This window comes from Vulpes lagopus, chromosome 19 (genome assembly GCF_018345385.1).
Source record: "Vulpes lagopus strain Blue_001 chromosome 19, ASM1834538v1, whole genome shotgun sequence".
NCBI classification, from domain to species: Eukaryota; Metazoa; Chordata; class Mammalia; order Carnivora; family Canidae; genus Vulpes; species Vulpes lagopus.
The window spans coordinates 50,090,087-50,103,371 of record NC_054842.1 but is presented as its reverse complement, the minus strand read 5'-3'; the positions used below and the strand labels follow the sequence as shown (position 1 = coordinate 50,103,371).

The 13,285-nt window shown below is 36.8% G+C and overlaps 1 protein-coding gene across 4 annotated transcripts in view; it reads left to right on the top strand.

The window, feature by feature from the left end:
• The window catches only part of PLCH1 (phospholipase C eta 1), a 192,625-nt gene that overhangs the window by 114,371 nt on the left and 64,969 nt on the right, over nt 1–13,285 (top strand). For all 4 annotated transcript variants that reach the window (XM_041734565.1, XM_041734568.1, XM_041734567.1 and 1 more), the window contains exons 5-6: nt 8,908–9,037; nt 12,319–12,489. In XM_041734565.1, the coding sequence (XP_041590499.1) occupies nt 8,908–9,037; nt 12,319–12,489 (301 nt within the window). The remainder of the gene's footprint in view (nt 1–8,907; nt 9,038–12,318; nt 12,490–13,285) is intronic.

Sequence of the window (13,285 nt, the reverse complement as noted above, 5' to 3'; positions counted from 1 at the left end):
TGTATGGCTGCTTCAGGTGGCAGCTCCAAGCAGCCCTGCTCAGAGGGATCATAGTTTCTTCTCACAAACCTTTTTAAATTTTTTTTTTTTTTTTTTTTAATTTTTTATTTATTTATGATAGTCACAGGGAGAAAGAGAGGCAAAGACATAGGCAGAGGGAGAAGCAGGCTCCATGCACCGGGAGCCTGATGTGGGATTCGATCCTGGGTCTCCAGGATCGCGCCCTGGGCCAAAGGCAGGCGCCAAACCCGCTGCGCCACCCAGGGATCCCTCACAAACCTTTTAAAAAATTTTTTTTTAAAGATTTATTTATTTATTTACTTATTTATTTATTTATTTATGAGAAAGAGTGAGTGAGAGAGAGAGAGAGAGAGAGAGTGAGAGGGAGAAAGCCCAAGTGGGGTGAGGGGCAGAAGGAGAAGCAGACTCCCCGCTGGACAGGTCGGATCCTGGGACTCCCGGGATCACGGCCCTGTAGGCAGATGCCTAATAGACTGAGCCATCCAGGTGCCCCTCACAAACCCTTTTCTTTAAGAGCAAAGTAAATCTTCCCAGGACACCCCTCCCCTCCTACCCCCAAAAGACTAAGTCTCATCATTGGCCAGAATTGCTGTTACAGGCCCGTTCCTAAGCCAGTCTTCAACAAGGTAAATAATGAGCATAATTGGAGCTCGGGACTCTTGCACTCGTAAAAACTGAAGACTCCAAAGAGTTTGTTGTTTATGTGGGTTTCAACTGTTGATGCTGTCATATTAGAAATTAAATCTGAAAATTAAAAATGATATTTGTCAATTCATTTAAAATTATAATGAACTATTACATGTTAACACATATTTTTTTAAGGTTTTATTTATTTATTCATGAGAGACACAGAGAGAGGCAGAGACACAGGCAGAGGGAGGAGCAGGCTCCCTGCGGGGAACGCGATGTGGGGCTCGATCCCAGGACTCCGGGATCACGCCCTGAGCTGAAGGCAGATGCCCAACCGCTGAGCCACCCAGGCATCCCACACGTTAACATATTTTTATGAGAACTATTTTTCAAGACAAATTAGTGAGGAACAGTAGAGTGGCTTTCCTCCTTTGCAAGTCTTTTTAACATCTACCTGAATAGAACCCAAGTATTTTCCTGTCTGCCTCTGCATTCAGTCCGTATGTTATTATTGTTTTAGTGGAAATGCATGAAGAAAACTTAGCCTCACCCAGGTAAATAGTTGGAAAAGGCGGGGACCTCATGGTTATGGGGACCCTTTGGGTTATACTTTGGGGATGGCTGTCCTAAGGCCAATCAAGATTCACCTTCCGCCTCCATTGGAGCACCTGGTTCTTGCAAACCTGAACACAACCGAGGTTCTCCAACAAGGAAGAAGAAAGGAACATGGCTGTAGGGGAAGACAGTCCATTCTAGAAGTTGTTATCCTCACCCAGTTAACTAGGACAAATTCACAGTGTTCACAGAGCCTTTAACCACGTATGTAACTGCCTCTCATGAGCCTTGAAGTAGACCAGTAAGAGCAATGGGCATATTGTCGTTTTTTTCTAAGTGGCAGCAAAATTTACCCCTTTATCAGATCTGTGCAGTTACATGAGAAATGCATGCTCATTGCGGGAAGCCAAAGAATACAGAGGTGCATAAAGAAAAGATCAATAGTCTTTATCCCTGTGTATGAATTTTTGCACCTTCTTCTTCAAGGTGACTGATGTGAACAATTTGATGCACCCCCTTATCCCTCCTGCCCCATTTTTAAATCCGGTTATCTGTTTTTCTGTTGAGTTTTAAGAGTTCTGTATATTAATCCCTTATCAGATACATGATTTGCAAATACTTTCTTCCATCCTGTTGGTCTTTTTACTTTATTGATAGTGTCCCTGATGCACAAGATTTTTAAGTTTTCATAAAGTCCAATTTGTCTGTTTTTTTCTCCTCTCACTGGTGCTTTGGTGTTAATACCCAAGAAATCCTTGCCATATCCCATGTTGTGAAGATTTTACTCTGTCTTCTGTTAAGAGTTTTATTGTTTCAGGTCTTCCATTTAGGTCCTTGATCCATTTTGAGTTGATTTTTGTGGGGAGTGTTAGCTAATGATCCAACTTCATTCTTTTGCATGTCGATATCCAAGTTTTTCAGGCCCGTTAGTGGAAAATACTGTCCTTTTTTCATAAAAAGGTCTTGGCGCCATGTCAAAAATCATTTGACCATAGATATGAGGGTTTATTTCTGGGCTATTTTATTTTAATGATTTATATGTTTGTCTTCACACTAATACAACAGTGTTTTTGATTACTGTAGCTTCGAAATAAGTCTTGAGATCAAGAAGTGGGAGTCTTCCAATTTTGTTCCTTTTCAAGATGTTTTGGCTATTTAGAGTTCCTTGATATTCCATATGAATTTTAGGATGGATTTTTCTATTTCTGCAGAAAGCGTCATTAGGATTTGGATAGAAATTGCATTGAATCTGTAGATTGCTTTGGGTAGTACTGACATTTTAACTAAATTGTCTTCCAATCCATGAATGTGGGATGTGTTTTCATTTAGTTGTGTCTTTTTAAATTTCTTTCAACAACGTTTTGTAGTTTTCATTGTGCAAGTTTTTTGGCTTCCTTTATTCCTAAGTATTTTATTACTTTGATTCAATTGTAAATGGAATTGTTTTTGTAATTCCTTCTCAGATTGTTAATGTTCATATATAGAAATACAGCTAGTTTTTGTGTGTTGACTTTGTGTTCTACGACTTTGCTGAATTCATTTATTCTAACAGCTTTTTATGGAGTCTTTAAGGTTTTCTGTATATAAGATCATATCATCTGTATGTAGATAATTATATTTCTAAATTAAACGGCCCTTCCTTCCATTCTTCCTCCCTCCCTTCCTCCCTTCCTTCCTTCCTTCCTTCCTTCCTTCCGTCCTTCCTTCCTTCCTTCCTTCCTTCCTCCCTTCTTTCCTTCCATCCTACTTTTCCTCATTCCCTCCTCCCTTCCTTCCTAGTTGCTCTAAAACTTAGTTGTGTTGAATAAAAGTGGTGAAAGCTGTCATCCTTGCTTTCCTTGTTCCTGATTGTAGAGGAAAACCTTTCAGTCTTTCACTGTTGAATGTGATATTTACTGTTTTTTTTTTCATATGTGACTTTTATTATGTTGAGGTAGTTTTCTTTTATTCCTATTGCTTTGTGTGTTTTTATCATGAAAAGTTGTTGAATTTTTTCAAATGCTTTTCTGCATCAATTGAAATGATCATGTGGTTTTTTTCCTTCATTATGTTGATGTGGTATATTGCATTGATCTATTCTCATATGTTGAACCATCTGTGTATTCCAGGAATAAATTCCACTTGGTCACGGTGTATAATTCTTTTAATATACTACTGAATTTTTGTTTGTGAGCATCTTGTTGAGGACTTTTATGCTGTTTATTGGTCTGTATTTTTTTTCTTGTGGTATCTTTGGATTTGGTATCAGAGTAATGCTGGCCGCATAGAATGGGTTAGGGGATGTCCCTTCCTCTTCAATTTTTTGAGAAGGATTGGTGTTAGTTCTTTTAATGTTTGGTAGAATTCAGCAGAGCTATCAAGTTCCAGTATTAAATATCGAGTTTCCTTTGTTAAGAGATTTTTGGTTACTGATTTAAGCTCCTTACTGGTTATAGATCTGTTCACATTTTGTTTCCTTTGTGATTTAGTCTCTGTAGGTTTTGTGTTTCTAGGATTTGTCCATTTCATTTAGATTATGCAGTTTGTTAGCATGCAATTGTTTATAGTACTCTTCTATAATCCTTTTTCATTTCTGTAAAATTGGTAGTGATGTCCTCACTTTTGTTTCAGATCTTAGTAATTTAAATCCTTTCACTTTTTTTTGTTAGTCCAGCTAGCTAAAGGTTTGTTAATGTTGTTGATCTTTTCAAAGAACCTACTTTGGGTTTCATTGATTTTTCCATGTTGTTTTTCTTTTTCTATCTCTGTTTCATTGCTCTTTAATCTTTCTAACTTTATTCCTTTTCTGCTAGCTTTGGATTTAGTTTGTCTTTTTCTAGTTCCTTAAGTTGTAAAGTAGATGGCTATTTTGAGATCTTTCTTAAATTTTATTTTTAGTTATTATTTAAAAAATTATTTTTAATGACAGTATGGTTGACATGCAATGTTACATTAGCTTCAGGTGTATTAGCTGGAAATTTCCCCATTAGCACTGCTCTCACTGTATAAATTTTAGTATGTTGTGTTTCATTTTCATTTGTCTTTAAGTGTTTTCTAATTCCTTTATGGTTTCTTTTTTGACTCATTGGTTGTTTAAAAGTGTGTTGTCTAATATTTAAAATTTGTGAATTTTCTAGTTTTCCTGGTTATTGGCTGTTAACTTCATCATGTTGTGGGAAAAGAAGATACTTTGAATGAGATCTCTGGTTTAAAATTGGAGACTTAATTTATGGCCTAAAATATGATCTATCTGGAAAATGTTCCACGTGCACTTGAGAAGAATGTGTATGCTGTTGTCGTTGGTTAGAATGTTCTGTTCATGTCTGTTAGACCTAATTGGTTTATTGTGTTTTTTACATTCTCTATTTCCTTATCTTCTATCTGGTTGTTCTATCCATACTTTGAGTGAGGTATTGAATTCTCCAACTATTATGTAGAACTGAATACATTTCCCATCAGAGGTATAATTGTTATATCTTTGAACCTTTAATCAATATAATATGTCCTTATTTATCTTTTAAGAATTTTCTTTTTTTATTTAAAGTTTATTTTATCTGATATTCGGAGAGCCACCTCTGTTCTCTTTTGTTTATTTGCATGGAATATCTTTTTCCATCATTTCACTCTCAACCTGTTTGGGGTTTTTGGATCTTAATTGAATCTCTTCTAGTTGGGTCATGTGTTTTTATCCATTCTGCCAATCTCTGTCTTTTGATTGGAGAGTTTAATCCATTTATATTTAAAGTGTTTACTGATAAGAAGGGGTTTCTGTCATTGTGCTATTTGCTTTCTATATGCATTATAGCTTTGATGTCTCTTGTTTCTTGCATTACATTTTTTGTTTAGTTGATTTTTTTTTTTTGTAGAGGAATTTTAAATTCCTTTCTCATGTCCTTTTATGTATATTTTATAGCTGTTTTCTTTATGGCTACCTTGGGGATTACATTTAACATCCTACAGTTATAATACTCTAATTTGAATTTACACCAGCCTAGCTCAATAGCTTTTTGAACCTGATTTTGTTTGTCCATGTTCACTGGCAGTAGAAAGTTTTCATGTTTGAATTAACCAGGTTGACAGCTGAGGGATTTCATATTCTGAAAATATGCTATCTGGAAAGCAAGTAAACCCCAGAACTGCACAGGGAACAATTTTATAAGAAATATAGAAGCAGTTGATGCTTGTGTCAGTAAGGAGAGAAAAGGAAAGAGGAAATTAATAAATAATAAAAAAGAAGCTGATGTCAAAAATAAGAAAAGTTATGTTGAATCAGGGAATGATTCTCCATACAGATTTTTCAGAATTTGATAGGGTTTTAGGTAATATTTTAATAACAGAAAAACATCCTTGATTGAGCATACACATTAATTACATTAGTTGAACAGCTTTGGGATGTTCATTATTATTATTACATTTCAAATAGGCCTGAAACTTTCCACTGTGAATTAATACTGAGCGTAATGAATCTTAAGTGGCTGTATGAAAAGCAAATCCATCCAGTGTAAAATGTAATTCAAGTTATTTCTGCAATAGGGCCATGTTCCTTGGAGTTAGATGCAGTGCTTCTATCTATTACAAGCAATATAATGTGTTTACAGACTCAGGCTGGCATTGCATTGCCTGGCCTTCAGCCCCCAATTCTGGCCTGTACCGTGTAACTTTGGTTAAGTCACTTAAACTCTTTCTCCTCAGAGTCTTTGTCACCTGGTGATGATATTAATCACAGTGTGTGCCTTATGTAGCTGTGTGAAGATCAAATGAGTTGATATACACAAAGTACTTAGAACACTGTTATTAAATACATATTAAGCACTTATAAATAATAGCTACTTTTTTTTTATTGCTAAAGAGAGGTAAGGACTGACAAATTTTTTGTTTTCCTACTCAGATAAAGTCTGAAATCTCAGTGGCCCCAGCCTGTAAGCCTCAGCGTTTTTTCTCTATCAGTCCGTTCTCCTCCATGATTTCCCACCTTATCTCTTGAACCTACAAGGGAAACTATTACCCCTAGAAGATTTTAGGCAGTCCCTATGGATGTTGTGAACCAAAGGTTTACATCTTCCCTATAAATCATGAATCCTGCACACTGTGGCCTGTAAGGCATATCTGGCCCATCACCCTTTTTCTTTTTCTTTTTTTCATTACCCTTTTTTTATGTGCTCCCACACTAGGAATTGGTTTTCAATGGTTGAAAAAAATCAAAAGAAGAGGAATTTTGTGAAATTATGAAAATTACATGAAATTCAAATTTCAATGTCCATAAATACAACTTTATTGAAATATAGCCATGCCAATTAATTTGTGTGTTGCCCATAGCCACTTTTGTGTCATAGGAGTAGAATCGAATAGTTGGAACTGAGACCTAATGGCTTACAAACCCTAAAGTATTTACTATGAAGCCTTTCCCAGAAAAAGTTTGCCCACCTCTACAGAAAATACCATTCAATGCTTTACATTTTCCTATAGTTTTTGATAGAAATTTCTAGGCCATAACTTGTCATTCAGTTTTTACTCTCCCAGTTTTTTTGTTTTGTTTTGTGTTTTACTCTCCCAGTTTTTCTTTACAGAATGATAGTTTCTCAAACTTGTCCTGTATAATGATGCGAGTCACTAATATAGAGCTTTCGTGGGCATTCATATCTTAATTATGAAGACTAGCTTTAAGGCATCAGAATACTTTTACCTGTAATTGTATCGTATACCATGTGTACTATTACTGGAAGAGAATGCTTTTTCCTTTCATTGAATCTTAGAGTTGGAAGGGACGTCAAGGTAATTTAGTTGTGTTCACTGACATTATAGATGAAGAAATGGAAGGCCCAAGAAGTGACATAAGTGACCCCTTGTCACAGGGCCAGGTCAGCAAAGAATCAGGACTAGGTCTGATTCTACTTCTGTTTATGCCGTACTAGTTCCATATCCCCTAAACCAATTGTCAAGGCCAGCTTGTGCGTTGACACGGAAGGCCTTGCAGACACAGGCCCACCCTTAGGGTTTATATCAGCAAAATATCCATACTTAGGGTTTGCTTGTCTTTGCCTCTTCTCTGGAGAAGTCTTTGAGAGGCTTTGGTAAAAAAGTACAAAATAAATGGATGAGAGTATTATCACTATTGAACTCATTTCATCACTTCTTTGAACTCTGGCAAAGTACATTGTTGGGTACAGAGCAGTGCCCACAGTCAAAAGAAATAGACAGGGATGGGCACTGTGTGCCCAGAAAACAGAAAAAAATGAGAATCAGATACTAGTAATTGGCTCAAATGTTTCACTCTTTTGATTCTTCAATTATTTTTACCCTCATCCTGGGTCACTTGTTAACTTCCAGGTGTCATGTATAATGAGCTCCTACCTGAGGAGAAATTGAATTAGAAAGAATGAGGCTGGTCATTTTCAAATATTATAAAGGGAACAAAATGTGAAACAAGGTATTTACTGTATGAAAATGACCTATCTATATAAAATTAGAAGAAATAAGACTTTCTGGTTGTTTTTACTTCCTGAGGTATAGTCTCCTACAATCATAATTTGAATCACCTAAGAAATGTGTAGCTGTGCTACCCCTGGGAAGACTGTTAATATTTTGACTTTGAACATTAGTCTGACGTCATCTTCTTGATAAGGAAATATTAACCCTTTACCCTTTTCTGTCACCTACTCCCATCCTCCTGTTTGTTGGTTTTAAACCTATACCTTGCCCTTTTTTGATTTTCTGGTTTCTTCCACCACCATTGTTTCTTGATTCTTCATCCGCCTTCAAATTTTGAAGCTCAGTTTGGTTTTCTAAACATACACATGATTCCTGCCTTCTGTGATTTACCCCCAACAACTATGAATCATCCATTCTTAAAAAAATTTCAGTTCACCCACTGGTTACCATTTATTCTGCTTCCTTACTATGCAGAACAACCCAAGAGTCATTCCCCCTGATTATTTTTTAAAACCTCAGTTCACATGATGTAAATCTTTTGTATCTAAACTCAGCTTCCTACCCTCAGCCACCTAATATCATACTGGCATTTTGAGGGTAACCTCTAGCATATCAGGCTTGCCCTGGAGTTAGAAGTTTGGTGCTAATAGGTAAGAACCCTCAAGACTAGTAATAGGAAGATGAACATAGTCTAGAGAGTAGAGTATACGAGTCGTATACGAGTCGAGTCCTAGTCCTTCTGTATATGAGTCGAGTCCTAGACCAGGTTGGCAAAAACCTGGATCTCTTACTAATTTGTCCTAAACAGATTTCCCCTTCTCCTCTAGCTATATATTCTCATGGACGATAAGGAGATTGAACTAGACAGTCTAAGTTTCTAAAAGTAGGAGTGGGCCAAGCAAAGGGAACTGAAAAAATTATCTAGTGGGGCGTGTTGTGGAGGTAAAAATATACTAAATGGAAGGTCATGGAGAAAGAAAATAAGGCGTAAATATTTGGGGTTTCATCACATCATATTCCTTAATGGACTGGATGAGAACGTGTGGGTTAAAGAAGCTCTCAGGAGAGCACGGTTTGACTCATTTCGAAGTGAAGGGGGATGACGTACAAGTGCTCATTCCCCTGGTGGTGGTTGTCCCTACTGGCAGCTCACGAGCCTGTGGTTGCAGGCAGGGCCTCCTCAAAAGAATTTCTTCTCAAGTCTCGCGTTCGTGGTAAACCTCTTTGTGGGTATTCTGTGAGAGAGCTGTTTTTATTTTGATGAAAAAAGTGTTTTTCTTGACCTTTCTTCATGTGGGTGAAGCAGACCTTTGAGGAGGCTGATAAGAACGGTGATGGCTTATTGAATATTGAAGAGATACACCAACTGATGCACAAGTTAAATGTCAATCTGCCCCGAAGAAAAGTCAGACAAATGTTTCAGGTACGTTTTCACAGTTGAGTTGGACTTTATGTAAAATACACATTGGAGGTTATTGTTGTACTTGGGGGGTGTTTCAAAGGCTATTTTGTTCCATTGAAAGTTGAACTTACCTGTTCTGAATTGTTTTGTTTTCCTTTGATGAAAAGAGGCATTTTGTTTCTTGAAGGGGGAAAAAAACCCAATTTCATAAACTTAACATATATCCATAATTTCACTTCCTAAACTGCCTTTTTTTTTTTTTAATTGTTGCTGTTTTCAGAGGGTAATCATAAGCGCGTTACCTGGCATTTAGGTAATGGAGTGAACTCGATCAAGGCCCCTTCGAGGGAGTGATCACATCTCATGTGCCTACCTCACAGAGCTCTTGTGAGGATTAGAATAAAGACGAGGTAACATGAGAAAACAGCACTTGCTGGTCTTCAAGAGGCTCTGTTTCATTTCAGAGGAGTTTAAGATTTAGAATCCATGATGCTTACAAGTGCTGCTGTATTACTCACTCCTATGATTTAGGGAGCTCTCCAGAAGTTCTCCAGCTGCCTGTTGGTATTAGATGAGATGCTCTTTCCCTGTTGGTCAGCCCTTGAGGAAAATCCTTGGGCCCAAAGTTCCCCTGCGGCACCCAGCTGGGGTTGTATCTGGTCCTTCCAAGGTGCAGAAGTGAGCTCCGTTAAGTGAGTGCCAAGACAATGTTAGATTATGAGTAATTGCTAATATATTAATTTAGGAAGTGCTCGTATTTGGAGATAAGTCATATGCACAATCCATGTTTTGCAATAATTTTCTATTCTAAGTGATCGGCTGCTATTTTGTACATGTAAAAATAAGCAGAGGGTGTGATATTTTATGACGGTTAATGTTTTGTGCCTCTTTTGTTTTCTAACCATTTGTTCTTAGAGGTGGTAAGGGCAGAAAAGACATGAAGGATGAGTTGCCATAATAGCTTTCAAGGTGGAGGCTGGTTCCGTTCTGTGACCTTACAGTGGCCCTGTCCTTGGGAAGCTCTTAGATGGACATGGTTTGCAATGAGAGGAGCTTGGTCACATTGCACTGGAGAGCAGCATAAGAGAAAGGAGAGAAGAGGAAGGCATATGCTGGAGAAGGAACCCCAGAGATGGAGTGAGGGACTTTGGAGGGGAAATGTGTTGTCACAAGTAGAGCGAACTGTCTTTCAACTATATGGAAGGCTTTGCCACATTCCTGGCAATCCCTGTGACATCTCACCTCTGCCCTGTTGTGAGCCCCACACTCCCAGCTGTTCCTTTCCATAGAAAATGCTCATTGCGCAAAGAGGTGGCTGCTGATTAAGTCAGAGAGGCCAAGCTTAAAGAGGAAGGCAAAGTCTCTGCCTACAAAAATAATGACGTGGGGGTACTTTTTGGAAGTTAGATATGTCTGGATTTTTCCCCCTTCAGACACCTTTTATTTCTGATGCACTAAGCATTTTGCAGGGCCAACCAGGAGATGTTTGTGTCAAATGTCTTATGCGTTCAAAGTAAATCCTTCAGACAAGTTTTAAGAAAACATGAGGGGTCTCTTTTTGTGGCCCTAGGTTTAAAGACTTATCAAGCCAGAAGTGACTGGATAAGCAGTAGGACCTGCTGAAGAACATTTCCACTCTAGGCCTGGTACCCAGCAGGGTTGTGTAAATGCTCTTGACAGGAGTGATAGGGCCAAAGGTCTTATTAGTATTATTTCAGGAACATCCTTCTTCTGGCTGATTTGCTGGTGCAGACATTGAAGCCTTCCTAGAATTTTCTTTGTTTGTTTGTTTGTTTTTTGTTGCAGAGCAAGATTCAACTAAAATTTGTTAATCTTTTAAGTTCCGGTTAGCTACTTTAGAAGACTTTAGATGCTATTGTTTAAATGTCAGAGTTCTCTGCTCATAGCTATTCAGGCATTTATAAGGAAATCTTGAAAAATGCTTCTTCTCTGTATCCAGGGTTAGATATTTTGAAACAAAGTTATGGCAGAAATTTGAAGGTTAGACCCAGCTTCTTAAGATGCGGTGAGTGACTCCACAAACAAGCATCTCACACACCAAAAATGTGGATATTCTATAGACCGTTCTCCTTCTACCTTTAAGAGGACAGAAGGCTCCACAACCAAATTGTGTATGATTGAAATATTGGTTAAAGCATGTGCTCATAATTATTCGAAGGTTAGCAGAGTTTTTAAAAATACATTTTTTTTTATGAGCACGTTGACTTTCAAAGCTATGCTTAAAACCCCATAACAGCTGAATATATGTCACAAAACCCACGCATTTCAAGAAGCCATTCATTCGCAGTCAGTTTTGGTTCAGTTACAACTGTGTTCACTTAAAATGAAGATTGTGGAAATGGATTGGTTGCTCGTTACATATCTCCAGCAGTTTTAGGCGTTTTCTGAAAAATTCAACCAGTCAGAAGGAAGATCCATGTTGAAAGATTCTTGCTCAATAATTGCTAGAAACAAATGATTTCAACGAGAAATCAGTCCAAATGGATTTTTCATATTTCTATGGAGGGAAAACAAGGAGGTACCAATGATCCTGATGGCTTTAAGAGCAATAAGCTACCTACACTGAATTAAGAGAGATTGTTATATTTAAAAATTATATTTGATTGAATTACAGTTCAGAAACTGGTTAGAGACTGGCATTTTCATACTCTGTTAAATATCTTTTTTTCCTTTTGTTCATGATTCATCTTGTCCAACATTTCTTTTTCAGTAGTTTCTTCAAAAGATCAGCTTTTGGTTTAATTGCTCACCCTTTGATGGTATATCTGTTTGTTTTCTATTTCATTGCTTTTTGCTTCTGTTTATAATTTATTTCTGTGTATTTTTTTAGCTTAATTTTTTCTAGCTTTTTGAGTTGAATGTTTATCTTACCCGTTTTCAGTCTACCTTGCTTTCTAATAAATTGCAATTTTCGTTTCCTTCTAATTACTGCTTTAACTAATGACACAAATTTTAATATGGATGTCACTTCTGTTTCATTTCCTATTTAGAAATGTATTATGGTATTTTCAGACTTTTTTTTAAAGCTTTCTTTGTTGGTTTATAAATTTACTGTGGTTGATCAGAGAAATTGGTTTTTATAAGGTTGATTCTTTATAACACGAAACTTGTTTTGTGGCCTAATAATAGTTAACTTAAATCAACTCACGTGTGCTTAAAAAGAATGTGTGTACCACTTGTGAACTGTGTTCTAGCCTTTTTATAGTAAATATTATTTTCTCAGTACTGAATTTCCTTTTTCAAACTCTCATACTGCCTTGGTTTTTCTATGCCTCTTTCAGGAAGCAGATACAGATGAGAATCAGGGAACTTTGACATTTGAAGAATTTTGTGTTTTTTACAAAATGATGTCATTGAGACGGGACCTTTATTTGTTGCTCTTGAACTACAGTGACAAGAAAGATCACCTAACTCTGGAAGAACTGGCTCAGTTTTTGAAGGTTGAGCAAAAGGTATCATTAGATTGTGGAATTAAAGTTTTATTTAAAAATGCTTTCGAATATACAGGCTTCTGTGGGGTATAGGTCTATTTTTTAGGACAGAGGAGTAAATATTACAATTCCACAAAAAATCTTATTTGTGAATTATTTACAATGTGTTTCTAGCAGCTTTTATGAGGGAGTGATAAATTGAACACTTAACATAATTAACTTAAATATGTTGAATATGGATCTGCACATTTTTCCACAAAGTAATGGATGTTAACTTGTGTGTTTCATTTTAGATAGGATGGTTATGTTTTCTTTACACTAATAATATAGGTAGCTATTAACTATGACATAATTCTTAACTAGCAATAGAGTAAATTCATTGATAATTCTGATGGGAAATTGACATTTGATCATATCAGGAGACTAATTAAGTCCTGATTAGCAAAGAGAACCCCTAAATATATTTAAAATAAGACCTTTTAATTTTCATACTGTATGGTTTGAATTGTGGTCAACAAGGCTAGTCTTCTCATACTTGCTTTTTTTTATATTGCCTTAAACTCTGTTTCTCGCTAACAGAATAAGTGAAAATTTTTTAGCTTTATTTAGTTATATTTGACTAAAATTTTATGTGCGTAAGGTGTACAATATGTGGTTTTGATACAATGTATACATTTTTTTAAAATTTTTATTTATTTATGATAGTCACAGAGAGAGAAAGAGAGAGAGAGAGGCAGAGACACAGGCAGAGGGAGAAGCAGGCTTCATGCACCGGAAGCCTGATGTGGGATTCGATCCCGGGTCTCCAGGATCACGC